Source organism: Macrotis lagotis, chromosome 5 (assembly GCF_037893015.1).
Source record: "Macrotis lagotis isolate mMagLag1 chromosome 5, bilby.v1.9.chrom.fasta, whole genome shotgun sequence".
NCBI classification, from domain to species: Eukaryota; Metazoa; Chordata; class Mammalia; order Peramelemorphia; family Peramelidae; genus Macrotis; species Macrotis lagotis.
This window is the reverse complement of record NC_133662.1, coordinates 147,764,202-147,790,464: the sequence shown is the minus strand read 5'-3', so window position 1 is coordinate 147,790,464 and position 26,263 is coordinate 147,764,202. Positions and strand designations below refer to the sequence as shown.

Sequence of the window (26,263 nt, the reverse complement as noted above, 5' to 3'; positions counted from 1 at the left end):
TGAAAGCTTTTCCAGGCTATTCTGAAGTTCCACCCTCAGGATTTCTTATAGAACAATAATAGTGTGCCATCACATTCACATACCACAACTTGTTCAGCAATTCCCCAATTGATGGACATTCCCTCAAATTCCAATATTTTTACCACTCAAAAAGAGCTGCTATAAATATTTTTGTACAGGTGGGTTTTTAGATGATCTCTTTAATTTCCAGTTCTTTTCATAGAGCATAAGATTTCAAACTAGGGGCAGGATTACCTGAGTTCAAATCAGACACTTAATAATTACCTAGCTGTGTGGCCTTGGGCAAGCCACTTAACCCCATTGCCTTGCCAAAACCTAAAAAAAAAAAAGATTTCAAACTAGAAGGAACTTTAGTGATCATCTAGGATTCTGAAATATAGCTTATTTCATCATCCCTAACTTCCATTTAAATGATTTTTATAAAATTTTTGTTTGATCCTCTCATAATCTTTTAATGATTACATAGAAATGAGTTGAGACCATAATCCTTAAATTCTAATTATTACTCATGTATCAAAATGATCCTATTCAACATATCCTTGAAAATTATATTTCTCCAGACATGCATTTCATCAGTTTTTAGTTAATGTTTTTATTGCTTTAAGCAATCAGGTATTCACAAATAAATGAACCATTATTTGTCTTTACAAGATAATTTGTCTTTATATTTATGCTCTATTTCTATTCTAAACTGTTTAAATTCAATCCGAAGATTGTTTCTTTACACATATCTTTTAGTCATTCTGTTAAATCAAAAATCTTTTCCTTCTCTTTTTTAGCCTTCAAGCTGTTCATCTATAAAAATAATAATACCTATTAATCTTTACCAATTCATTTAACTTTCTTTATTCCAATAGAAGTGTATTTTCTTGATCCTTTTAAAGTAACTATCTCTTTAGAGTTCTTTGCAAAAAAGAAGGGCCATATAAAAATCCCTTTGTATCACTTCCTTTTTTTCAACCTATTTATGAAGAAGGAACTGGAGTTGGAGTGAGTAGGTTGGAGTGCCTTATTATGGAAGATAATATAAGAGAAACCTCTTATAGTCATGGTCTGACCATGATGCTTAAACATTACTTTCTAAGCTTCCTTATCAAATTCCTCTGGACTTATGGAGAAGGTAAGTGTTCTAACTTTTTAAACATTTGTTATAAGAAGTCCTTTTTTTCTTTTTTATAAACCGAGAGATCAAGATACTCAGGAAACAGCATTGGATCTTTGTGTCTTTATATGGTTTATTCTTTATTTTAATGTATTTCAGGGTAGACAGCAAATTGAGGAACATCAAAATATTTCTGGATGGGGATATCATCAGTTTAAGCTTTCATTTAGTTACACCTAGATGTTTATTATATAAATTAATTAAAAATACATCTACATATCTTGTAATTTCATACTTTAAAGTGAACTTTTTCTTCTTCATTTATTACTTACTTCAGTATCCCTGTAAGTATATTGTAAACCTGTAATGCCAGTAACCCTTTTTTTTGTATGAGGAAGGTTGAGTCTTTCCTGGTACTCTAGATCTATGAGTATCTCACTTGTGGGTGCAAATGTGTGTAGTGAGAAAAGAAGATCAAGTCATCAAAGAAGAGAATTGAATGACTTAAGTGATATTAAAGAACTAAGATACCTTTCACTTCTCGATACCATGGATCCATGGCAAATACCTTCTGTTATTCCCTGAGAACTTTTTGACTGTTATAAATAGTTTATCTGTTATAAATAGTTTTTATCCTTTGATGAACCAAGATGAGAAAATAATCCTTCTTGGATCACAGATTCTTTTTCAAGAGCTGCATTACTTTTTAATATGAAGAAAGGAACAATAAAAAATAAAAAGGGTCATTTTTATTAAACATCAGGGTCATGAAGACTGAAATGACTTAATAACAAAAACAACAACATATTAGGAATTTAGAAAAATGAAGGCCAAAGGATAATGTAGCCTAAAAACTTGAAACCCTGAAAGGTTTACATCAAAGAGAACTGCCTTTAGCATTTCACTATCTGCTCCCTGAAGAGTTAAAAACCATAGTGATAAATTGAAAGATATCAGGATTTAATTATTTTTTTAAAAAACACATTTATTAAGCACCTATTATATTCAAGGAATCATGTTAAGCACTGGATATGCAAAGATAAATAATGACTGAGTTCATTATTTTAAGGAGTTTATACTCTAATGGGGGGAAGACAAGAGGTAGAAGCATGGGAGAGTTGGATGCTGAATATTTTCTTTCTGGATAGGGATATCATAAGCATAAACTTTCATCATGAAAGACACTGACTGCTTTGAGCAGTTTTAGTGAAAAAGCCAAACAAATGTGAGGCTATATTCTGGTTCTTTCCAATTATGTTTAGAAACAGTTCATTTTGTTCCTCCACCCTTCATCTCTCCCTTGTTCTAAAATCCCTTGCTTACTGTCTAGGTCTAGTTCACCAGATTATTATCCAAGTCACCTAGGTTCATAACCTGTGTATCATCTTGGACTCCTTACTCCCCATTTTGCTGGGAATAAGAAGAGAAACTGGGTGATTTGTCCAAAATAGGAAGGTTTTGAAGCAGTATTTGAAACCAGGACTTTCTGATGCTACATCTAGCAACCCATTCATTATATCTTCAAGCCTATTTCCCATTTGCCAGAGCTAATTTGAAAGCAGAAACATAGATGCTGGAGGACATAATGCTTTATATAGATCTTTAAGGCTTGCAAAATTTTTTTTATATATTAATTCGATGTTAATCACTCTGAGAGTTTGATATTATTATTCCCCAGATTACAGATGAGGACACTGAGGCACAGGGAAATTAAAAGACTTCTCAGGATCACACAACTACAAACTATCTGGCACAAGATTTGAATTAAAATCTTCTAAAGTTTTTTTGACTTCAAGTCCTATGCTACCTAGTTTGCCTAGACTTGAACAGAAGTAGGGTTTGCACACAAGCTTCATTTAGTCAATCAAAGAATTATGACCAAAATAACAAATTGACATTAATCTATTACTACTTCTTAATACTAACCACTTCCCTATATTTATTATCTCATGTATAAAGATGATCCCACACATAGAGTACTGAATCTGGAGTCAGGAAGTTCTGAACTCAGACTTGACCTTAGACATGGGACCCCAGGGAAGTCATTTAACTTTGTTTGCCTCAGTTTTCTCATCTGTCAAATGAGATGGAGAATAAAATGGCAAAACATCCCGGTATCTACCAAGAAAACCCCAAAAGGGACCAAGAAGAGTTGGACATGACTGAAAACAGCTGTACAACAATAATATAAGTCTTATTTATTTGTAGTTATTTGCATGTCATCTCTTCCTTTAGACTGTGAGATCCTTGAGAGCTGGGAATGTGGCTTTTACCTTCCTTTATGTCCTCAACACTTAGCAGAGTATAGTGTAGATCTTTATATTAAAAGCCTATTGACTTGGGTTGTCAGAAACTTTTATGTTGCTAGAAGTTACCACAATTCACTCAGTTACCTAAAATTTGGAAGATCAGGTGCAATCATAATTCTGATGAATTATCACCATATCATCTCTCATTCTATCCCTGCTTTTTGCTAGGAAATCATCAAGTACTAAAGAATTTTCAAAAGTATTTAAGCAGGCTATTGAATAGGTATTAAATTTGAGAGATAGATGGATTTGTATGTTTGTGATATGTGAGTGTGTAGACAGGAAAAATAAGAGTGGGCTCTGGGAAAAGATACTCGAGGAGAATGAGGAAATAAGGTAGGAAATATGATGACAATCAAGAAGTTTGGGCAGAATATGACTCAAAAAAGAAAATGATAAATATTGGAGGTGATGTGGGAAAACTGGGACACCACTGCATTGTTGGTGGAGTTGTGAACTGATCCAACCTTTCTGGAAAGCAATTTAGAATTATGCCCAAAGAGTAATAAAATTGTGCATACTCTTTGATTTAGCAATACCACTACTGGGTCTGTATCTCAAAGAGATGACAAACAAGAGTTTTAAAAAAAAAGGCACATATACAAAAATATTCATTGCAACAAAGCATTGAAAATTGAGGAAATGCGGGGAGGCTAGGTGGCGTAGTGGATAAAGCACCGGCCGTGGAGTCAGGAGTACCTGGGTTCAAATCTGGTCTCAGACACTTAATAATTACCTAGCTGTGTGGCCTTGGGCAAGTCACTTAACCCCATTTGCCTTGCCAAAAAAAACTCTAAAAAAAATTGAGGAAATGCTCATCAATTGGGGAATGGCTGAACAAGTTGTGGTATATGAATATGATGGGACACTATTGATCTATAAGAAATTACAAGGGACAGAACTTCAAAAAAGCCTGGAAAGATTTGCATGAACTGATGCTGAGTGAAATGAACCAAACCAGAAGAACATTTTATACACTAACAATAATATGGGATGATGATCAGGTATGATAGGCTCAAACATTTCAGCAGTGCAATAATCAAAGACAATTCTAAAAGACTTGTGATGGAAAATGCCATCCGTTGGGGCAGCTAGGTTGTATAGTAGAAAGAGTACCAGCCCTGGAGGACCTGAGTTCAATTCTGATCTCAGACACTTAATAATTACCTAACTGTGCGACCTTGGGCAATTCACTTGACCCCATTGCCTTGCCAAATACAAAAAACAAACAAAAAAAAAAATCAAAGAAAATGCATCCAGAGCATTTAAAAGCAGACCAAAGCTTGCTATCTCCAATTTTTAAAAGTTGTCTTATGTGTTATGTCATTTTTCCTCTCTAATGTTTTTTTCTTCAGTTTGGATTTGATTCTTCTTTTACAACATGATTAATATGGATTTATATTTAGCATAATTGCTCATATAGAGCTATATTAGATTGCTTTCTGTTTGGGGGGGAGGGAGGGAGGGAGAAAAATGTAAAACTCAAAACTTTGCAAAAAAGTGATTGGTGAAAACTACCATTGCATGTTATTGGAAAAGAAACAAATAAAAAAAAAGAAACATGGGTAGGTCCAAAGTCAAATAAAAATCGAGGAGCCTAACAACTAGGAAATGTGGTAACTCCTATGTTTTACACATATCTGTTAGTTATATTGCATGTTGTATTATCTGGAAAGGGATTAAAGGCAAAGTTCTTTGAGAAGGGAAATTTGGTTAAGATAATTTTTAGAGAATAGACAGTTAGTTCCAGCTAGTTCGGGTCCTTAAGCAAATAAGCCATTTAGGGCTTATCTTTTAGTACTTGTTTTCCCCTTCCCTTCTTGTTCCAGGAAACCAAGCAGTACAGGAATCTCTGATGCCCCTGAGGGTTGAGTTTCAGTCATTTAATCTCCAGAATATTTTACACTGGTCTCCTGAAAGTGCTTTCATCCCCAACAACACTGTCTATTATGTGCAGTACAAAATGTAAGTACTCCTTCTACCTTCTGAAGCCTGCCTAGGAAATTCCTTTTCCTGCGTACTAAGGAAATAATGTTGAATTTGAAGTGAAAGAGATCTCAGCTTAATCCTTTGTTACTGTGTACCTATAGGCAAATCATTTAATCTCTAGGACCTGAAGTTTCTTACTTATCTGCTGGGCTTGAAGGTCTGGAGTCCTCCCAGCTCTGAATCCATGATAAGAAAGTCCCTCAGACAATCCTCCCTCAGTCCAGATACAATGAAACTGAAGTCAGAAAGAGATAGAGGACTATGTCCTCGCCATCAATCAGCGAGAAAGCTCTAGGAGTCCCATCATACCAAGGTCCAGTAGAAGACCACTGGACAGGGAAGAGTTGGCTCCAAATTTCAACGTTATGATTTCCTAACCATGTGCCCTTGGACAAGACAATATGTCTTAGTTTCCTCCTCTGTTAAATAGAGGTAATAACATTCACACTATTTATTTCACAAGATGATTGTGAGGATCAAATAAGCAAGGGATAAAAAAATCCTTTGAAAAGCCTCAAGGTCCTAAACAAATGTCAGGTTTTAATGCTATTATTGCCTAATAACATAAGATTACTGACAAGGAGATAAACTATGTAATCTCCACAGTCAATGTAACTCATAGACAAATATGAGCAATTATTGGTGTGTCACAGGGTAATGGTCTTGGCTTAATGACCTTTTCCAGGGGTGTGTGAGAACTTCAAACTGGCTCACAATACTTATTAAAATGTTAATAAAATAAGGTCATAGATCTCAGTTAAGAACACTTGGGTAGCCTAATCAGACTGCATTCATTTTAGACTCAGTCTTTGAATGTACTCAGCTATATTCATTTTTCATTTCTCAGAGTCTAGAAGACCCAAATTCAGTTTTCTAAATATACAATTTATGTTAGAGGTTTGGGGTCCTTGATCGAAGAAGTTCAATATCCATCCAACCTGGTGGCAGTCAATGAAGACTAGAAGTGTTTAGGATATTTATGTTTTTTATTCAATAAGGAAGGAAGTAACTGGGAGACAAAGGACTCTTTAGACAGCAGTACTTAAGTAGTACATGGTTCTCTCTAGTTTTGCTGTTTTTATTTCTACAGACTTAACCATAATTTGTGTGTGTGTGTGTGTGTGTGTGTGTGTGTGTGGTGTGTGTGTGTGGTGTGTGTGTGTGTGTGTGTGTGTGTGTGTGTGTGTGTGTGTGTGTGTGTGTGTGTGTGTGTGTGTGTGTGTGTGTGTGTGTGTGTGTGGTGGTTGTAACCTTGAGTCTGCCAAGACATGTTTTCTCTCAAACTCTAATTTCCTGAGTCCCACTAATTCAGATCCAAAATAGAAAATAATGGACTCCAAAGCTGCTGGCCACTCCAGAGACATTTCAAGGATTTCTCCAGTGCGGACTTATACCTTTGATATAGTTTGTGACCTGTCAAAGGTGCAACTATACAGTTATTTTGTCTTCTTCTGGGTCTTTAAACCTCTTATACCTATCCTGTTATTTACTTTTCCTTGGCTGAAAGTAAATTGGATATTTGGTGGGATAGAGAAAAAGAGATAGAATAAAGCAAAATTTCATTTAAAAATAAGTAAAATAGAGAAGAGAGAGAGACTGTGAATTGTCACCAGGTTTTATGTGTATTTTGGAATGAAACAAACTCCCATCTTTTTTTTTAAATATTGACATTTTTGTTTGTGTATCACTTTCATTTCAAAATATATTCTTCTCTCTCTCTCTCTTCTTCTCCCCTCCCCAAAAAACAATTCTTTATAATGAAGAATAAAAGAGAGAAAATAGAAAAGCAGTTCAGTAAAACAAAATAACATCAACTGATTCTGACAGTGTATGGAATGTCTTGCAATTGTAAATCCCACCTCCACAAAGAAAGGAGAGGAGGCCATTTTTTTATCTCCTCTTCCCAGATTAATTATTTTAATAAAGAAATACTGTTTCATTTCTTTGATGTGGTTCTTCCCATTTATATTTATTTAGTCATATTACATATAGTTTTCCAGGTTTTGCTTACTTCACTCTTCATCAGTCATGTTAGAACAGACTTTTCTAGGTTCTTCCTAATAATAATTTTTTATGACAGTTATGTTCCATTATATTCAAATACCACAATTTGTTCAGTCAGTCCTCAGTTGATAAGTATCTATTTTGTTCCTACTTCCTTGCTACTTCAAAATATGTTGTTATGAATATCTCAGTGATCTTTCTATCTTTGACTTCATTGGGATTTATGACTAGTAATGGGATCTCAAGATTAAAAGGATCTGGACTGGGGTGGCTTAGGTGTTGTAGTGGATAAAGCACCTGCCCTGGAGTCAGGAGTACCTGGGTTCAAATCCAGTCTCAGACATTTAATAATTACCTAGCTGTGTGGCCTTGGGCAAGCCACTTAACCCCATTTGCCTTGCAAAAACCTAAAAAAAAAAAAAGGATATGGACAGTTTAGTCATTTTCTTAACCTAATTCAAGATTGTAGGGAGTAAATAAGGTTTTATTAACAGTATATCAGTGGACCCATCTTTTAAACAACTTCTTTGTTATTGATCATCTCATTTTTAACCATAATGGTAAAGTTTCTGGGTGTTAGGTGAATTTTCCTGCTTGTTTTGATTTGCATTTCTTTTATTATTGGTGATTTGGAATATTCTATATTTTGGTTGATTATCATTTGCAATTTTTTGAGAACCATTTGTACACATTCTTTGTCCAAGAAAGAATGGCTCATGAAAAGACCTCTCTCTCTTTTTGTTTTAGATTTTTTTTCTGCAAGGCAAATGGGGTTAAGTGGCTTGCCCAAGGCCACCCAGCTAGGTAATTATTAAGTGTCTGAGACCGGATTTGAACCCAGGTACTCTTGACTCCAAGGCCGGTGCTTTATCCACTACGCCACCTAGCTGCCCCCAAGACCTGTCTGTTTAAAATAAAATTTCATTTTTTTAAAAATTAGCAAGCATCAGTTTTTCACCCACCTCCACTGAAAACAAAAATAAAACTCATGCAACAAATATGTATGGTCAGGCAAAGTTAATCTCTACATTATTCATGTCATAAAATGTTTCATTCTGCACCCAGAGTCCATCACTGCTTTGTCAATAAGTGGGTAGGGTTATTTCATTATGAGCACTCTGGAATTATGTTAGTCATTGTGTAGATCAGAATTCAGAAGTCTTTCAAATTTGTTTGCCTTTACATGTTGCTGTTATTTAGAACATGTTTTACTTCATTCTTTATTGTTTCATACAACTCTTAAAAACTGTCCAAAAGAAAACCAGCCACTTAATCTTTTTTTATGACACAATAGTATTCTATTACATTCATATACTAAAATTTATTCAGCCATTCCCCAGTTGATGTGCATTCCCTTTGTTTCTAGCTTACTGTTAATAGAAAAAGAACTGCCAAACATATTTTTGTGCATGTGGGTCCTAATAACAGCATCAATAGATCAAGGGGTATCCATGGTTTAGATATTTTAGGGGCTGTAATTACAAATTGTTTTCCAAAATGGTTGTACCAATTCACAGTTCTACCGACAAAGACTAATATGTCTGTCTTCCCGTATCTTTTCCAATATTTGTTATCTTCCCTTCTCTATTAGTGATTTAAGGCATTTTTTAAAATATAATTACTGATAGCTTAGTTGTTGTTCCTTAGAAAACTGCTTGTTCTTACATTTACTTTGGTCATTTGTAAAGGGGAAAATGACTTTTTTCCAATAAATTTGAATCAGTTCTTTTATACCTTGGAAATGAGACCCTTATCAAAGATGTTTGCTGCAGAGATTTTTTTTCTTTCTTGCTATCTATTTGAATTTTTAAAATTTTAACTGCATTAAGATCTGAATTTTTTATTTTTAAAAAACATGTTCTTCTGAATGGTTCTATAATAGAATACTACAGCAATAGGTGCTGTGGAGAAACAGACACATTGATGCACTATGGATGGACTTGTAAATGAATACAACCATTCTAGAAAGCAATCTAGAATTATACACAAAAGTGGTACTAACTAATGTATGTCCTTTAACCTAGCTATTTGACTGCTAAGCCTATAATCAAAAAAATCAAAGAAAGAAGAAAGGGTCCTATGTATACAAAAATATTTATAGTAATATTTACAAAAATATGTATTTTTTCAGAAAACTGGTAACTAAGAAGATGCCCATCAACTAGGACTGTCTGAACAAATCATAGCAAGTAAATATGAAGTAATTGCTGCTGTTTCATTGTTTTTAGTCATGTCCAACTCTCTGTGACCCCATTTCAGGTTTTGTTGGCAAAGACATTGGAATGGTTTCCTGCTCCCTTTCCCATCTCATTTTGCAGATAAGGAAATGGAGGTGAATAGGGTAAAGTGACTTCCCTAAGGTCACACAGTTACTAAATGTGTGAGGTGAGATTTGAACTCAGGAAGATGATTCTTCTTGACTCCACATCAGGTACTCTATCTCTAACTTTGCCCACCTAGGACAGTTAGGCAATGGAATACTATTGTATTAAAACAAATGAGGAAATCAATAATTTCAGAAGCATGGAAAAATTTAAATGAACTGATACCTGATGAAGTAGGCAGAACCAGAAAAATAATTTATACTATGATAAAAACAAATAATTTTGAAAACTTTTACAAAATAATTTAGAATGAAATGATCAGAACCCAGAGAATAACTTCTACTATAACAATATTGTAAAGATATATACAACTTTAAAAGTAGTAAAAACTATGCTCAATGCAAAGAACCATTCATTATTTCAGAGGACTGATGATAAAGGATGCTCTCCACCTCTTGAAAGAAGATTGATTCAGGTTCAGAACAAGAATATCTCTATAAAGCTATAGATATAGATGGAGATATATTTTTAACACAAAGATAATTGTTTTGCTTGATCATGCATATTTACTGCCCAAAATTTGTTTCTTTTCTTTTTTCCCCCTAAAGGTGTGGGGGCTAGAAGTAAGAGGAAATAGATTTCTATTAATTAAAAAAACCCCAACATTAAACAGCAACAAAATTCAGATTAAGCAAAATAAACAACACAATCATACTGAAATTTCCCTTTCTTTTAACTAGTTGTAATTACTCTTTATTGATATTTTTCTTTACTACTTTCAGGGAGAATGGTTAGTAAATTTATATTTGTCTGCTGTGTTAAATCCAAATTCATCAATAAAAAAAGTAATATTACAATCTCCAAAGAATAAAAATCAATGGTCACTCAGAGGACAAACACAGGGATAATTAGTATGTGTGTAAGAAGGTTAACATATTAACAAAGAAAATTTGCACCAAAAACTGAATAAATTACACTGTCAGATATATATATATATGAACAGGGAAAAAAAACAGATGTAACAGTTACATAATGAGAAAAAGGGAAAGGGAATACTGGAATATAGCTTATATGACTGATTAATATCCACGTAATTTCAAGGCAAATAGGGGAAGGTTGCCACCTTTTTTTGGGTGGATCCATTCTGGAAGATATATGAGAGAGCATGAGTAATGGTGGCAGAGTATGAAGTGGATAGGCTTCTACTCTGCCTCACTAAAAGGAATAAACACATTGATGAAACCCCTTGAAGAATCAAAAAACATGGGGCAGAACTTAAGAGCCACAGCAATCCTGTACATCTATGTTTATTTCCTGAGTTGTGTTTTGTATCATTCCTATTGCTTTCATACCAGAGTAAGTCCTCACTATTTTGATCATGAGATATTTATTGCATCAGTTAGAACTGGCTTCCTCCACCTTTAGCTCTCCTTCCAATCCATCTTGCAACCAATATCAGACTACTATTTCTTAAGAACAACAATACTTCAACATCTTCTCATTGTCTGCTGAATAAAATATAAAATCTTTTAGTTGGTTATTCCCCAACACACTTTTTCTCTTTTTTTTCAGTCAACCAGACTATTTATCATGGTCTAGGTCAGTGTTTTCTCAAAATACTTGGTCTCAAGACATGTTTATACATGTAAACATTGTGAAATCTTTTTTCTACCTAAGAGCATTTGTTTATGTGGGCTATATCTATCGATACTTACCATATTCAAAATTAAAATGTCTTTGCACCATCATGAATATTGTTTTGTTCATCCTTCATTTTTGAAGATGATCAATGACATCGTGAAGTTGGGATAAAATTGTAGATGATGGATATGTCTTGACTTACTGTTGAATTGTATTTAAATAAGACAGTTGTAGTATCAGGGACCCTACATTCTGAGGAACAATGCTCATTTTGAGAGAATAGACCCATGCTACCTTTTGCTCTGTGCCCCTACCGCAGTTCAACATTGATGACTTATGGTAGTGTTAAATAGATGGAAGTTTTCTCAAAAGTTACATCAAAAAAAAAATAAGCTCTTTGAGATAGTTGTTGTTGCTGAATTGTCTCATTCAGGTCCAACTCTTCCAGAGGGCATTTGAGGTTTTCTTGGCAAAGATACTCAAATGGTTTGCCATTTCTTTCTCTAGATAAGGATCTGATGAGAAAACTGAGGCAATCAAGGTTAAACTACTTGCTTCGGGTCACAGACCTAGCTATTTAATGGAGGTATGTGGATCCTAACAGGCAAATGAATTTTAATATTGTTAATATCAAATGTAATATTACCTTCAAAAAGCTATAGATAATTAGACAAGTCCCTCCCTCTAAAGAATCCCAAGAATGTCATTCCATTTATGCTTTTAAAGCACTTTGCTCTCAATTAAGTTTGGAGTGGGCTCCACCCAGGGAGTGGAAAGCATCTTAAGCTCTTTTTATCCTGTAAACAGAATTAATTTGGAAAGATCAAAGCTACTGAAAGTGAATCCAAGTGTCTTTGCCCCCTCCTTAAAGTAGGGAGCTAATTAGATCATGAAGGATAAAGACAACCAAAATGAAATTGGTTTTCTCCCTCAGATTTCTAAAGGTGGCTGGAAGTTCATGACCAGAATTCACTGCTCTTATGATCATTCCACTCCCACCCCCTTTTTTCCTCCCACATATATAAAAGCTTATCTGTAAGTTTTCTTGGTGGACATGCATGTATTCAGATATATTGCAACATCCCAGCTCTAGACCCGTCTTATCTCCATTAAAAATGCTTTTTTCCTCCACTGTATGGTTGATTTATTTTAGGATGACATTTAAAATTACAGGAAAATTAATTTTCCTGCCAGTTCTGTGAGAGAGTCCTGTGTGCTGTGCAAGGGACCAACCTAGCTAACTTTGGAGGAGAGGCTAATTTCTAGGCTAGCTATAGGACTGTATTTGGCTACAATATTTCTTTTTTGTTGCTGTTCCAAAAGGTCTTTTTTGGGGGGATCAAGAGGAAGTAAAACTTCACATAATACACTTCTTGAAGATGAATATAATAGCTTGACTTCAATAGCATGTGACTTTTGTTAAGAAAATATGCCCCTATAAAATCATCTTCCGAGAACATTTCCTATAAGATAAACTATGGGGGTAGAGGATGGAAGAGAAGAATGAGGGGTGGAAGACTGATAATTAAAATACTACAGTATGAACTGATAGAAAACATTTGGAATTATCTAGTATTTACCAACTACAAAGCGCATAGTCTTCCCAAATTTTGCTGGTTACAGTATATTTTGAAGACCACCTAATAGATCCAGAGGTGTCATTATCTTCATCAGAGGACAGACTGAATAACAAAAAAGTTGTAGATCCTTGAAGGATCTACAAGGAAGAATTGGATAAAAGCAATTAAGCTTTCTCTGTCCTCTACACTTGTCCTATTCCTATGACGTAGTTGGGTGGCACAGTGATGAGGTAGTTAGGTGGCAAGGTGGCACAGTGAGTAGTTAGGTGGTACAGTGAATTAGGTACTCAGCCTGAGGTCAGGAAGCCTCATCCTCCTGAGTTCAAATCTGGTCTCAGAGAGATTCATTATTATTATTGGCTGTGTGACACTTAATCCTGTTTGTTTCAGTTTCCTCTTCTGTAAAATGACCTGGACCAGGAAATGGCAAACTTTTCCAGTTATCTTTTCCAACTACAAATGGGGTCAAAAGTAGGACATGACTAAAATGACCGAACAACAGAAAGTGGCACAATGAGAAGAGAGAGTTGGGTTTGGAGTTTAGATGACCAGGGTTCAAATTTGACCTCAGATATTTATTAGCTGTCTGACCCTGAGTAAGTCATTTTATCTCATCTATAAAACAGGAATAATTGCACCTACATTCCATGGTTTTGGTGAGGATTCAATGATATAATATCTGAAAAACACACCAACAGAAGCACCAAGAAAAAACTAGAATTTTATAGATAATAAATACATTGAAGGAATTAAATAAAGAAATGAATTTAGCAAAAGTATCAACAGACAGTACTTAGCAAATTGTAGTTACTATATAAATGTTTATTCCCTTCTCTTCCTTTCTCTTATCTTCTCCTTAGTAAATTCTTTTTTTGCACCTGAGAAAAGAAAAACATTATCATAGATTTTTGAGCCAGAAGGGAGCTAAAATTTCATTTGTTCTAAAATGTTCATTTTACAGAGAAGGAAACTGAGGCTGAGAGTGATTAAACAGCTTGTCCAAGACAATAGATCACAAATAACAGTACCAGAACCCAGCATTTCTTCCATTGCATCTCAAGGACCTCAACCCATGAAACACAGTTGACCAGGCTGATTCAGCATCCAAACAAGCCTGCAAAACAAGAGGAATCCTTAAGAATCATCTAAGGCTGCTGCTGATATTTGCAAAGTAGCTTCAACTAGCCAGAAAAAATGGCAGTCATCTAGAAAAGAAAAAAAATCTAGGTCTTCAGGGTTATTGTTGTTTTTATTTCCTTCTCTCTTTCATAGATATGGGCAGAAACAATGGACAAAAAAGAAAGAATGCTGGGGTATTGGTGAACTCTCTTGTGATCTGACAAATGAAACCTCAGATGTACAAGAATTTTATTATGGAAGAGTTAAAGCTGCCTCTGCTGGTAACTATAGTAGCTGGAGGATGACAAGGAGATTTAACCCCTGGTGGGAAAGTAGGTATTATTGGATACTCTCTGCTTGTTGTTATATCTGCCATTCTGCAGAAGGAAATGAACATTTGTTTGTTTTTCTCTTTTGGTTTTTTTTTAATTACATAAATAGTTTATTTGTTTTCCGATTATATACAGTAGTGGTTTCTACCAATTTTTTTTTCAAGGTTTTGAATTTTACAATTTTCTCCCTTCCTTTCCTTTCCTCCCTCCCCTCCCCTCCCCTCCTCCCCCCAACAGAAGGCAATCTATCTTTACATTTGTTTCCAGAGCATTTATTTGCTAAACACCTGCTATGTGCCAAGGAGCTTTATAAATATCATCTCTTATTATAACTATCATCATTTTTTATAAATATCACAACAATTCTGGAGGTATAGTATTATTAATATCTCCATCCTATACTAAAGAAACTGAGGCAGGCATGCTCAGAATCATAAAGCTAGTAAGTGTTTCAGGCTGGATTGGAACTCAGGTCTTTCTGACTCCAAGCCCAGTGTTCTATCTACAGTACCACCTAGCTGCAAAAGCACCAAAAGAAAAATAGACTCAAAAAACACCAATAGGAAAAAAAACTAGAATTTTGTAGACAATAAATACACTGAAGGAATTAAAGGAAGAAATTAATTTGGCAAAATTATCAACAGATGAAATAAAAAGGAACTTAATATAGCTAAGAAATCTTAGAATAAAATGATGAAACAACAGTTTGGGAATGTGAGAGGAAAATATAAACAAAATGATAGGTCACTAGAAAAACAAAAGAATCTTTTAACTGTGGGACTGAAAAAAAAAACAGGTTTCCCAATTTGGGGTATATATATTCCTCCTGGGGTACAAGAAGCTCATCAAAGCAAATGGGTAATATTATATTTTACATTAAGTGCAGGTTAAGAATTTGTTGTTTTCTCAAGGATCTGGACTCAGAACTGGGAAGACTCATCTTGATCAGTTCAAATCTGATCTTACTTTCTAGCTCTGTGATCCTGGGCAAGTCACATTGCCTCAGTTTACCCACCTATAAAATGAACTGGAAAAAGAAATGGCAAACCATTCCAGTATCTTTGTCAAGAAAAACCCCAGATGGGGTCACAAAGAGTTAACATGATTGAAATAAGAAAAACAACAAAAAATGAACGGACTGAACTTAAATGGCCCTCTCAGGGAGCTCTAAATTTATATTCCCATGTCAGGCAAAAAGATTAATCAATTTACTGACATCAAGAGCCCATTCTTCTCAATGGCTGAGATGTCAACTATACTGAATTTCTTCTAATTTTATGACTACTATGAACTTTTAGGTCTCAGTGATCTGAATATGTAAGTCAAATATGAAATCATAGAATCATCATCAACTCCCTCACTTTCTCTTGCCTCACATAAGCCACTCTTGCCAAGTCTTGTTGGTTTCTTCCTTTATAGCTCTGGATTCTAGAACCCTTTCTTGCCTCACCCAGACATCAGCATGCTACAGGTTTTGAACTTGACTCTTACCCAATTTCCCTCTCTCAAGTCTTTGCCTTCTTCAATTTATCTTCCTCACAGATGTTTTAGTGATATTTCTAAAATACAGATCTCTCCAAGTCATACTGATATTTAGCAAATTCCAATGGCTCCCTATTATTTCTAGGTTGAAATATAAATGTTTTTTCTTCATACTTAAAGCCTTTCTCAATCTGGTTCCATCCACCCTTTCTAGGCTTATTATATATTACTTCTTTCCATGAACTCTGTTCTTGCAATGTTGTTCAGTCATCTCAGTTGTAGTCAATTCTTCATGACCGCATTTTGGGGTTTTCTTGGCAGGGATAGCAGAATTGTTTGCCATTTCCTTCTCCAGTTCATTTTACAGATGAAGAAACTGAGGCACAGGATCACACAGATTGCAAGTGTCTGAGACAAGATTTGAATTCAGGTCTTTCTGGCTCCAGGCCCATTATTCTATTCCCTGTTCCATCCAGCTGCCCATGAACTCTGTGGTTCAGCCAAATTGTCTCTTCTTCACTTCTTTATGCAAAACACTCCATCCCTCATCTCCATTCTCTTACACAAGTGGTTACTCCATTCTAGAAATGCACTCTTAGAACTTTACTTGCATATCTTTGTATTCTCTTCAAAGTTCAGCTAAATATCAGCTTTCCTTGTTCTCCCATTTACTTCTCATTAGATTGTAAATACTTGGTATATATTTTGTTTTTTATTTATGTTTATATATTTTATTTTATAAATTTTTCTTCACAGAAATATTTATCTATTTATAGATAAATATATTTTTATATATGTATGTATATATACATACATATATATTTCTTTACAGACTATAGCCTCCTTGAAATTAGGGAATTATTTTATCATTGTCTTTTTAAAGCTAATATCTAGTACAATACTACCATACAGAAACAGTCCTTAATTTAAAAACTTTTTGAAAATATTAAAGTCAAAGGTCTCTTCCTATAGTGTTACAAAGAACTCAGAATTGACTCTTTGAAATTGGCAATTTAAGGATACTCTGACATCTTTGGATGAGGGGCGGATTTCATTTTGAAATTTTGCAGCTTTTAGAACCTGTCCAGATTTCTTTCAATTCAACTTTTAAAAAAAATGTTTATACCAAGGTTTTATTTATTTTGTTTTGTTTTGAAAGTCACATTTTCTAAAATAAGTCTATTGTGAATTGAAAATATTTTGGAGTAATTTTAAACAAGAACTATCAGACTCTCCTCCCCAGAAAGATCATTAGCCATCCCTAATACTGTTGGAAGTGATGCCAACATCTGCTACCTGTGAATACCAATCTCAAGAGTTTGATAATAATTGGCCATTGTTTACAATTTGGCCAAGTCAAGTAATTAGGTCAAATGAGTATACTGTTCTTAATTTCCTAATTATTCTTTTTTCTCCAGCTAAAATAGGGCCTCCATCTATCAATGTGATACAAAGCAACAAATCAATACAGTTGATACTCCATGCTCCAAGTTCCTTCTATAAGAGAAAAAAAGGAAACAACATATCAATACAAAATTACTATGAGATAGTATACCGAGTATTTATAATTAATAATACTCTAAACATGGTAAGTTGAATGTGCATGTAAGCTTTGAACTTTCCCTTAAGATAAAACATTAAATGGCTTGCTTCTCTTTCTCCAATTCAACATCATCAAAATTACCAAGAAAAAAATCTAATCTAGCACATAACACTGTAATTAAAACTTCTTTGTGAATTTTTTCATTTTATTCATATATGATATGGGAGAAAGGAGTAAGTTCTGGTTGGAACCAGATAATTTAAAAATTCCCTGGTTTGTTAGCCTAAGGCAAACAAATTTAAAAGACTACAAGATTTCAGAGTAAATTTCCTATATATTTTCTCTGAGTTTGGTAGACATAAAATTAATTACATTTACTTTTGTGATATTTTTTCCCTGGGCCATTTACACATCAAAACCTAGGGCAACTTCCATATCTCAACACTGAAAGTTTGGAAGGGAAAGACATTTTCCCTAGAGTTTTTCCAATCTTCTATTAATTACTTCATTCACTATTTCCTTTTTCCTGTGATTTTTAAATTAAATTATATGAGTGTGAATTTCCTGTGTCCTTTTAATCCCCATGTATAATTGTTGTAGTTTTTCCATAGTAAAATATGGTTTACCATAGTAAACAAGGTCTTTGTGAAGTCCCTTAAAGTCAACTTTGTCCCTCTACATGAAGAAGCAAAAGGTATATGAAGGCACCAATGACAAGTTTGAAATGAATATGATACCTGACTCCAACAACTGTGTAGTTGCAGAAATATATTTGCCTGAACTAGACCGAAGCAGTAACAGCACTGAAATCTGCAACTTCATGACTGAGAAATGGTATGTATATTTGATAAGATTATGAGGATTTGGGTTCTAAATACAATTAGCAATATTAAAAAAAATTACTTATCCTTATGTGCAAAAGTTCTTCTGGGTTGCCAGTTATGAGGAGAAAAGCTACAAAATTAAAAAGGGAAATGAGAAGCAGATCATTCTGTGAACCATTCTTTATTATTTAAACCTTGTAGATATAATTGTAAACCTTGTTACTACTAAGAATATTCTTTGGGTGGTTAGGTGGCGCAGTGGATAAAAGCACTGGCACCGGCCCTGGAGTCAGGAGTACCTGGGTTCAAATCCAGCCTCAGACACTTAATAATTACCTAGCTGTGTGGCCTTGGGCAAGCCACTTAACCCCATTTGCCTTGCAAAAAAACAAAAAAAAAATATTCTTACAGGAAGGTGAAGTTTGAAGGACTAAGAAATAGAAGAAATTTAATAAGTAACAAGTAAATGAAAATAAGGATGATTGAATTAATGAATGAATATATATATATATATACAGCACAGAGATAACTCTGAGTCATCTACTTAGGTTTTTATCAAACCTATCTTATTGAAAAAGATAGATACAGTAATAAAACTACATCTACACTAGTGATTACACTTAAAAATACTCTTTTTCCCTATCACAAGATGATTCTTTCAAATGAATAATTTGATCTTATGACCCAGCATCTCAAAGAGTAGAAAATAGGAGCAATTTTCTGGTATCTTCTGGATAAGATACTAAGAATCTGATTTAGAGAATTAATAAATTTTTTTCTTTTTTTTTTTCCAAAGATACAGAAGACAGGTCTCTCAGGTATGCCAACAGCATATAAATTGATGCAATCTGGTATTCCTGAAGGTTGATGAGATTTGAAGATGGCGGTTCAAAAACCCAGTAGAAATGACTATGCAAAATTCAATAATGCTATTTTTTTCTTTATAAATGCTTACTCTAATTGCTTTAAAAAGGGGGGGGAGTGAAAATATAGAAGAAAACAGTTGTTTGTCATTATCTGGAGAAATCTTTTTTAATAAAAGATTTATCTTTTTTTAATAAATCTTTTAATAGATATTGTCTTTTAAATGTTTAAATGTTGTCACATGTTCAAAAAAAGGGGAAAGGACATATTTGTACAAAAATATTTATAAGTAGGTCTTTTTGTGGTAACTGAGAATTAGAAATCAAACTGCGGCATATGATTGTGGTAAAATATTAATGTGCTATAAGAAATGACAAGCAAGATGATTTCAGAAAACCCTAGGAAAAAGTACATGAACTGATGTAAAGTAAAATGAACAGAAGTTGGAACACTGTACACAGTAATAGAACTCTGAATAACTTAACTATTTTCAGCAATATAATGATCCAAGATAAAAGCAAAGGACTAATGATGAAGCATACTATCCACCTCCAGAGGAAAAACTAATAATATCTGAATATAGACTGAAGCTTGCTATTTTTCACTTTTCTTTCATTTTTTTTAAATTTGAGTCTTCTCATACAAAATGACTAATATGGAAATGTTTTACACAATTATACATTTATAATCTTTGTCTGATTGCTTACTGTCTTAGGGAATGAGAAGGGGAGGAGGGAGGGACAGAATGTGGAACTCAAAACTTTCAAAAAAAGTTAAAAATTGTTTTGGCATGTAATTGGGGAAAATATTATATATAAGTAAGTAAATAAATAAATAAGCAAACAAACAAACAAATAAATAAATAGAATGTTAATATGGTCCAAATCCACTTAGAACCTCAAGTTTCAATTTTGTTTTGTGTCTAGAACTGAGTTCAAATCCTGCCTTGGACATTTACTAGTATAATCTTAGACAAGTCACTTCACCTCTGCCTCCATTTCTTTAACTATAAAATTAGAATAATCACCTCTACCTCCTAGAATTGTTGTAAAGGATCAAATAAGAGAATTTGTAAAGTACTTTGCATACCTCCAACCCATCCCCTGTAGAGGTGAGAGGTCTGCATGTGTTGCTAACTGCACTTTTTTGGTTAACATTTATTGGTTCTGCTGTTTTTTCCCTCTTTTCATTCTTTTGTCTTCAAAAAAATACTATTTGTTATATGATCTGACTCTCTGGTAGGGGAAGGGGAGACAAACTGAGGAAAACCAGGATGTTGTAAAAAATAACAACAAACAACCAAGAATTTACTATCATGCAAAATTTGGTATATACTGTCAGGGAAAAAGATGTTCAATGATATAGAGGACTTCCAAAATTTCCTGACAAAAAATACCAGAACTGAACAGAGAACTCAATCATCAAATATACAACTCAAGATATGCAAAAAAAAAAGTAAATGAATAGGGGAAGGAAAAAATAAAACATGATAAAACAAATGTTAGTCAAGACCATCAAATTGTATACAGCCCTAAAAGAGAAGATATAACATTTGTAACTCTTGAGAATTGTACTTCTCTTCAGATAATTAAAGGGTCAAACATAATTGAAAAAATTGGACTTAGAGGATATGGGAATAGTTAGGTCTTGACTCTCCATTGAAGAGGTCCAAGATGACATCACTATGTTTGAGACAAAAAGCCTCTGATGAAAAAAACAAGGATGTTTACACTAAACTTAAGTGTCTCACTATCCTGGTACTTTAATTCTGCTGTGCTCATAAAGCTTAGCACTTTTTTTTGACAAGGGCATCATAAGCTGGGTGGTCCTGAGTCAGTGTCTCCCATAACTTACAATCAATTATAAAGTTCTTAAGTGAAATTTTCAGAGCCTCACAGTCCTTGGAGCTCTTTGATGTTATTATAGTTAATTAAATCAGGGTTGAACTTAATCTATGCTTTACTTAACAAGGGATTAATGAATGATTTGGCTTTGGCTCATAAGGATGTATGTGCTTGGAGGGTACTTGTAAGGTAAAAAAATTATTATAATTTGATGTAATTCAAGACTGTTGAAAAGTGTGCTTCTAATGAGACAGAAGAGGAAATGGTACTTAGTGAATCTGAGACAATGCTGCTTATCAAACAATCAAGCAATCAATCAATCTGTGATGGTACTTTGATAACTTTGAGCTTATCAAGCAATAAATTAATCAAGCTGTGATTGATGATACCTGATTAATAGTACTTGACTGATAAATAAAACCAGGTGAAGAGGCACAAAGTTTATAATTTTAGAGAGAAAGAAGAATGGGTGTGAACACTGAGTGAATTTTAATTAATAATTTGGCCCATAGAATAAATAAGATACATTCCCACTTGAATTTAAAAATCTATCCTACTCTGCAGGGAAGGGGAACAAGGGCGAAGGGAAAGATAAGGGGAAAAGAAACTGAGAACAGTGAAGTTGAAAGTATAAGTGATAAGCTGAAAGTTAAATTTTAAAAGAAGAGTTAAAGAGGAAAAGGAAAGAGAAAAATATAAATGAAGAGAGATAGCATGGACTGAAATACAGGATTAGAAATCTTAACTGTAAATGTAAATGGGATGAATTGTCCCATAAAATGGAAGGAGGGGCAGCTAGGTAGTGTAGCAGATAAAGCACCACCCTGGAGTCAGGAGTACCTGGGTTCAAATCCGGTCTCAGACACTTAATAATTACCTAGCTGTGTAGCCTTGGGCAAGCCACTTAACCCCATTCGCCTTGCAAAAATCTAAAAAAAAAAATTGGAAGCAGGATAGCAGAATGAATTAAAAAACAGAATCCTACAATATGTTGTTTACAAGGAACACATTTAAAGTAGAGTGATACACACAGAGTAAAGGTAAAAGAATAGAGCAAACTATTTTATGTTTCAGCTGATGTAAAAAAATCAGGGCTAGGGATTCTGATCTCAGATAAAGCAAAAGTAAAACTCAATCTCATTAAAAGAGATAAGGAAGGCACCATAGGTAATGAACCTATATTATTACTGAACATGTAAGCACCTAATGGTATAGCATCCAAATTCCTAGAGGAAAAGCTAAGTGAATTAAAAGAAGATATGGATAGCAAAACTTTAATAATAGGAGACCTCAACCTCCCTCTCTCAGAACTAGATAAATCTAACCTTAAAAGAAACAAGAAAAAAGTTAAGAAGTTATGAAATCTTAGAAAACATAGTTATGATAGACCTCTGGAGAAACAATGGACAGTATATGGCACCGATATCAAAACTGACCATGTACTAGAACATAAAAACCTTATAGTCAAATGTAGAAAGGCAGAAATAATAAATTCACACTTCTCAGACCATGATGTAATAAAAATTACATGTAACAAAGGATCATGGAAAGATAAATCAAAATCTAAATAGACAACTAATTAATTTAATTTTAAATAAATGGATCAAACAGCAAATCACAAAAATAATCAATAATTATATCCACGAAAATGATAATAATGACAATCATACCAAAATTTATGGGATGCAGTCAAGGCAATTTTGAGGGGAGAACTTTATATCTCTAAATGTCTATATAAGCAAAATAGAGAAAGAGGAGATCAATGAATTGAGTAAGCAAATAAAAAAACTAAAAAAAGAACAAATTAAAGATTCCAAATTAAACACCAAATTAGAAATTCTGAAAATCAAGGGAAAGAGTAACAAAACTGAAAGCAAAAAAACCCATTGATCTAATAAATAAAACTAAGAGTTGGTTTTATGAAAAAAAGCAATAAAATAGTTAAACCTTTGGTTAATCTGGTAAAAAAAAGAAGAAAGATAATCAAATTATCAGTATCAAAAATGAAAAGGGAAAACTAACCACCAATGAGGAGGAAATTAAAGAAATAATTCAGAACTACTTTGCCAAACTGTGTACCAATAAATTTGATAACTTGAATGAAAAGGATTAATATTTACAAAAATACAAACTGACCAGATTAACAGAAAAGGAAATAATATACTTAAATAACTCCATTTCAGAAAAAGAAATTGAAGAAATTATCAATAAACTCCCTAAGAAAAAGTCTCCAAATCCAAATGGATTTACAAGTAAATTCTACCAAACATTTAAAGAACAATAAATTCTTATTCTACATAAACTATTTTTAAAAATAAGAGTTCTCCCAAAGTCCTCTTATGACATCAACATGGTGCTGATACCAGGAAGAACCAAAGATTGCATATCAATCTTCCTAATGAACATTTATGCAAAAATCTTAATAAAATTTTAGCAATGAAAAAACAAGTTAATAAAATACATTAAAGTACTTGAAAACCTTAAAACACTATATTAATGCTACAGATGATGGGTGATGATGATAATGATCTTATGATAAGTCTGTCCAGTTCATTCAACTGACTGGTTCTTGTTCTTCATTCAAAGAAGATCAAAATGACATCACTATGTTTGAGACAAATTACAGTGTTTCCAAATGTGGCTGATCAGACTTAGATCTGAGCTTAGAATGCACTGCCACAGGTCATGTACAAATAGTCCATTTGAACACCTGGGGTGGTGTTAGGGACTGTTGTGTATGGGAGTACTGTAAATTTTCATCACCTGGTGTCATTGAGCACCAGAGCCTTGCTTTATTGGTTGATTGTAGAATGCCACAGGAGTGGGAGTGGACCTGGGACTGGGGAGGATATTTAAGCGCTTGTATTTGGTTTAATAAATGGAGTACTTGGAGATCTAGGAGATCTTAGTATTCAGGGAGAACTTGTCTTTCTTGTCTCCCTCCCCTTCAATGTTCACCTGGAGAAAGGTTAAGGGAGGCCAGAAAGGGACTCCACAGGGTAGATACTCTAAACTTATGTATGTCATGTTTCTTTTGAGCTGCTTCAATTCTGCCCTTCTCATAGAGTGCAGCACCCTCTCTGATGACGGCATGCCATATTGGGAGGTCCTGTGCCAATGCCTTGCTGCACAATCAATTCTAAAGTTCTTAAGCGAGACCTTCAGGATGTGAGTTCTCCATGAAATAGATTTTTTGGCAAGCATGCTTCTAGCGTTCTAACAATATGATCAGCCCATCATAATTGTACTCTGTAATAATGTTGGAATGCTAGGCAGTTTAGCTTAGAGAAAGGACCTCAGTGTCTGGTATCTTCTCCTGCCAGGTGATCCTCAAAATCTTCCTAAAACAAGTTAAATGGAAACAATTCAGTTTCCTGGCATAGCACTAGTAGACTGTCTAGGTTTCACAGGCATACAACAATGAGATCAGCACAACTGCTCTTTAGATTTTCAGTATGGTAGTCAGACTAATACCTCTTCTCTCCCACATTTTCTTTCAGAGCCTCCCAAGTACTGAACTAGCTTTGGAAATGAGTATGTCAACCTCATTGCCAATGTGTACCTCCCTGCAAAAGACACTGCTAAGGTAGGTGAATTTGTCCACAGTATTCAAAACATCTCCTTTTGCTGTAATGGATGGTTCCACATATGGATGGTGTGGTGCTGGCTGATGGAGCATCTGTGCTTTCTTGGTGTTGTTAGACCAAAATTAGTACAGGTAGCAGAGAGTTGATCCATAATTTGTTATATCTCAGCTTCAGAGGTTTCATTGAGAGCACAATCATCTGTAAACAGAAAATCATGCACCAACATTCCATCTACTTTGGTCTTGGCTTATAGCCTTTTCAAGTTGAAGAATTTGCCATGCTGTTTTTATCTTCAGTGAGGGCATTTGATAATATGACTGAAAAATATGCTAAAAAGTACAGGGACAAACAAACAACTTTGTTTCATTCCACTGGTGACTGAGAAATCTCAAGGGCATCATCCACTATCTAGAACCTGGCAAGTATGTTATCATGAAATAAATGTACAATACTGATGAACTTCTCTGAGCAACCAAATTTTGACATAAATTTCCATAAAACTTCATGATTGATGGAATCAAAGGTCTTGGTCAGATCTACAAATGTTGTATGCAGACCTCTTTCTGTTCCTGGCATTTTTCCTGGAGTTGTTGGGCAGCAAATACCATATCGACTGTTCCTTGATCCTTTCTGAAGCACTGACTCTCATGGAAGTGACCATCTTCCAAGTGAAGGATTAGTCTATTGAGAAAGACTGACAAGAAACTTCCCAGCAGTGACTAAAAGAGACAATCTATTGCCTTTCCTTTATAGGTATAGCTGAAGTGCTATGAGGAACGTGAAGCCAATCATCAATTCTAAATAGCTCTTTGGCGACTTAGAGTCTAGAAAGAGTCTTGTTATGTGATCACAGTTCTTAATGATTTTTTCCCCATTCACATTCAATAATGTGAAAGATAGGATACTTCCAAAATTGTCTTTCTAAGAACCCAAATTCCTGCACTCACCCCCCCCAATATATAATAATGCAGATTCAGCATACAAACAAAATAATATAAAATTCCTCTTATTCCTACCAGTTTTGGTGCTCATTAAGACCTACCTAAACCCAAAGATAATTAGAAAAGAAAGGAAAATAAGGTGAAAATTCAAAAATTTTAAATAAACTGGAACAATTTTCCCCCCAAGGAATACATAGGACTCTCCAACTGTAGTCTGGGCTCATTCTTTACTAGAACAAAAACAAAACAAACAAGCCTAAATAATCCTCAAAGGTATGGAGCTTCTAAGAAAGGATTAAGCATATGAGTTTGATTGGAAATAAACTTCTGACATTTTGATCAGCTGCTGCCCTCACTGAGAAACAGTAGAGCTGATACTAAATAAAGCAAAATTGGGAATGGGCAGTGTTGGGAGTGAGGAAGAATTTGCTAATGATCTAATTGGATTCTTTCCAACAGTTCTGGGAAGTTATTCCAAGTTGCTGACTATGTATTTAGAGTGAGAAAATCTGTCCTTGGGGTATCTGCTGCTTTAGCTGATAATGAGATTATGATTTAGACTAGAGTGTGAAGAAACCTAAATTCACATGGCCCAACCCATCTTTTTAACAGAAACAGAAAGATTAAGGAGTTTGCCCAGCTGACATAAAAAAGTTAAAGGCAGCATTTGAACTCAGAAACAGAATCCAAATACATTTCCCCATTCATTGTATAATAGGGCCTCATTCATTCAACAAACTTTTTTAAGATATCTACT

At 34.2% G+C, this 26,263-nt stretch overlaps 1 protein-coding gene across 1 annotated transcript; it reads left to right on the top strand.

Annotated features, from left to right (window-relative positions):
* The first annotated feature begins 1,080 nt into the window (after window positions 1–1,080).
* Window positions 1,081–24,555, top strand: IL22RA2 (interleukin 22 receptor subunit alpha 2). Its single transcript, XM_074190272.1, has 6 exons — window positions 1,081–1,141; window positions 5,262–5,397; window positions 14,243–14,421; window positions 17,322–17,491; window positions 18,132–18,280; window positions 24,479–24,555. Coding segments are annotated over exons 1-6 (696 nt in total). The 3' UTR covers window positions 24,480–24,555.
* The last annotated feature ends 1,708 nt before the right edge of the window (window positions 24,556–26,263 follow it).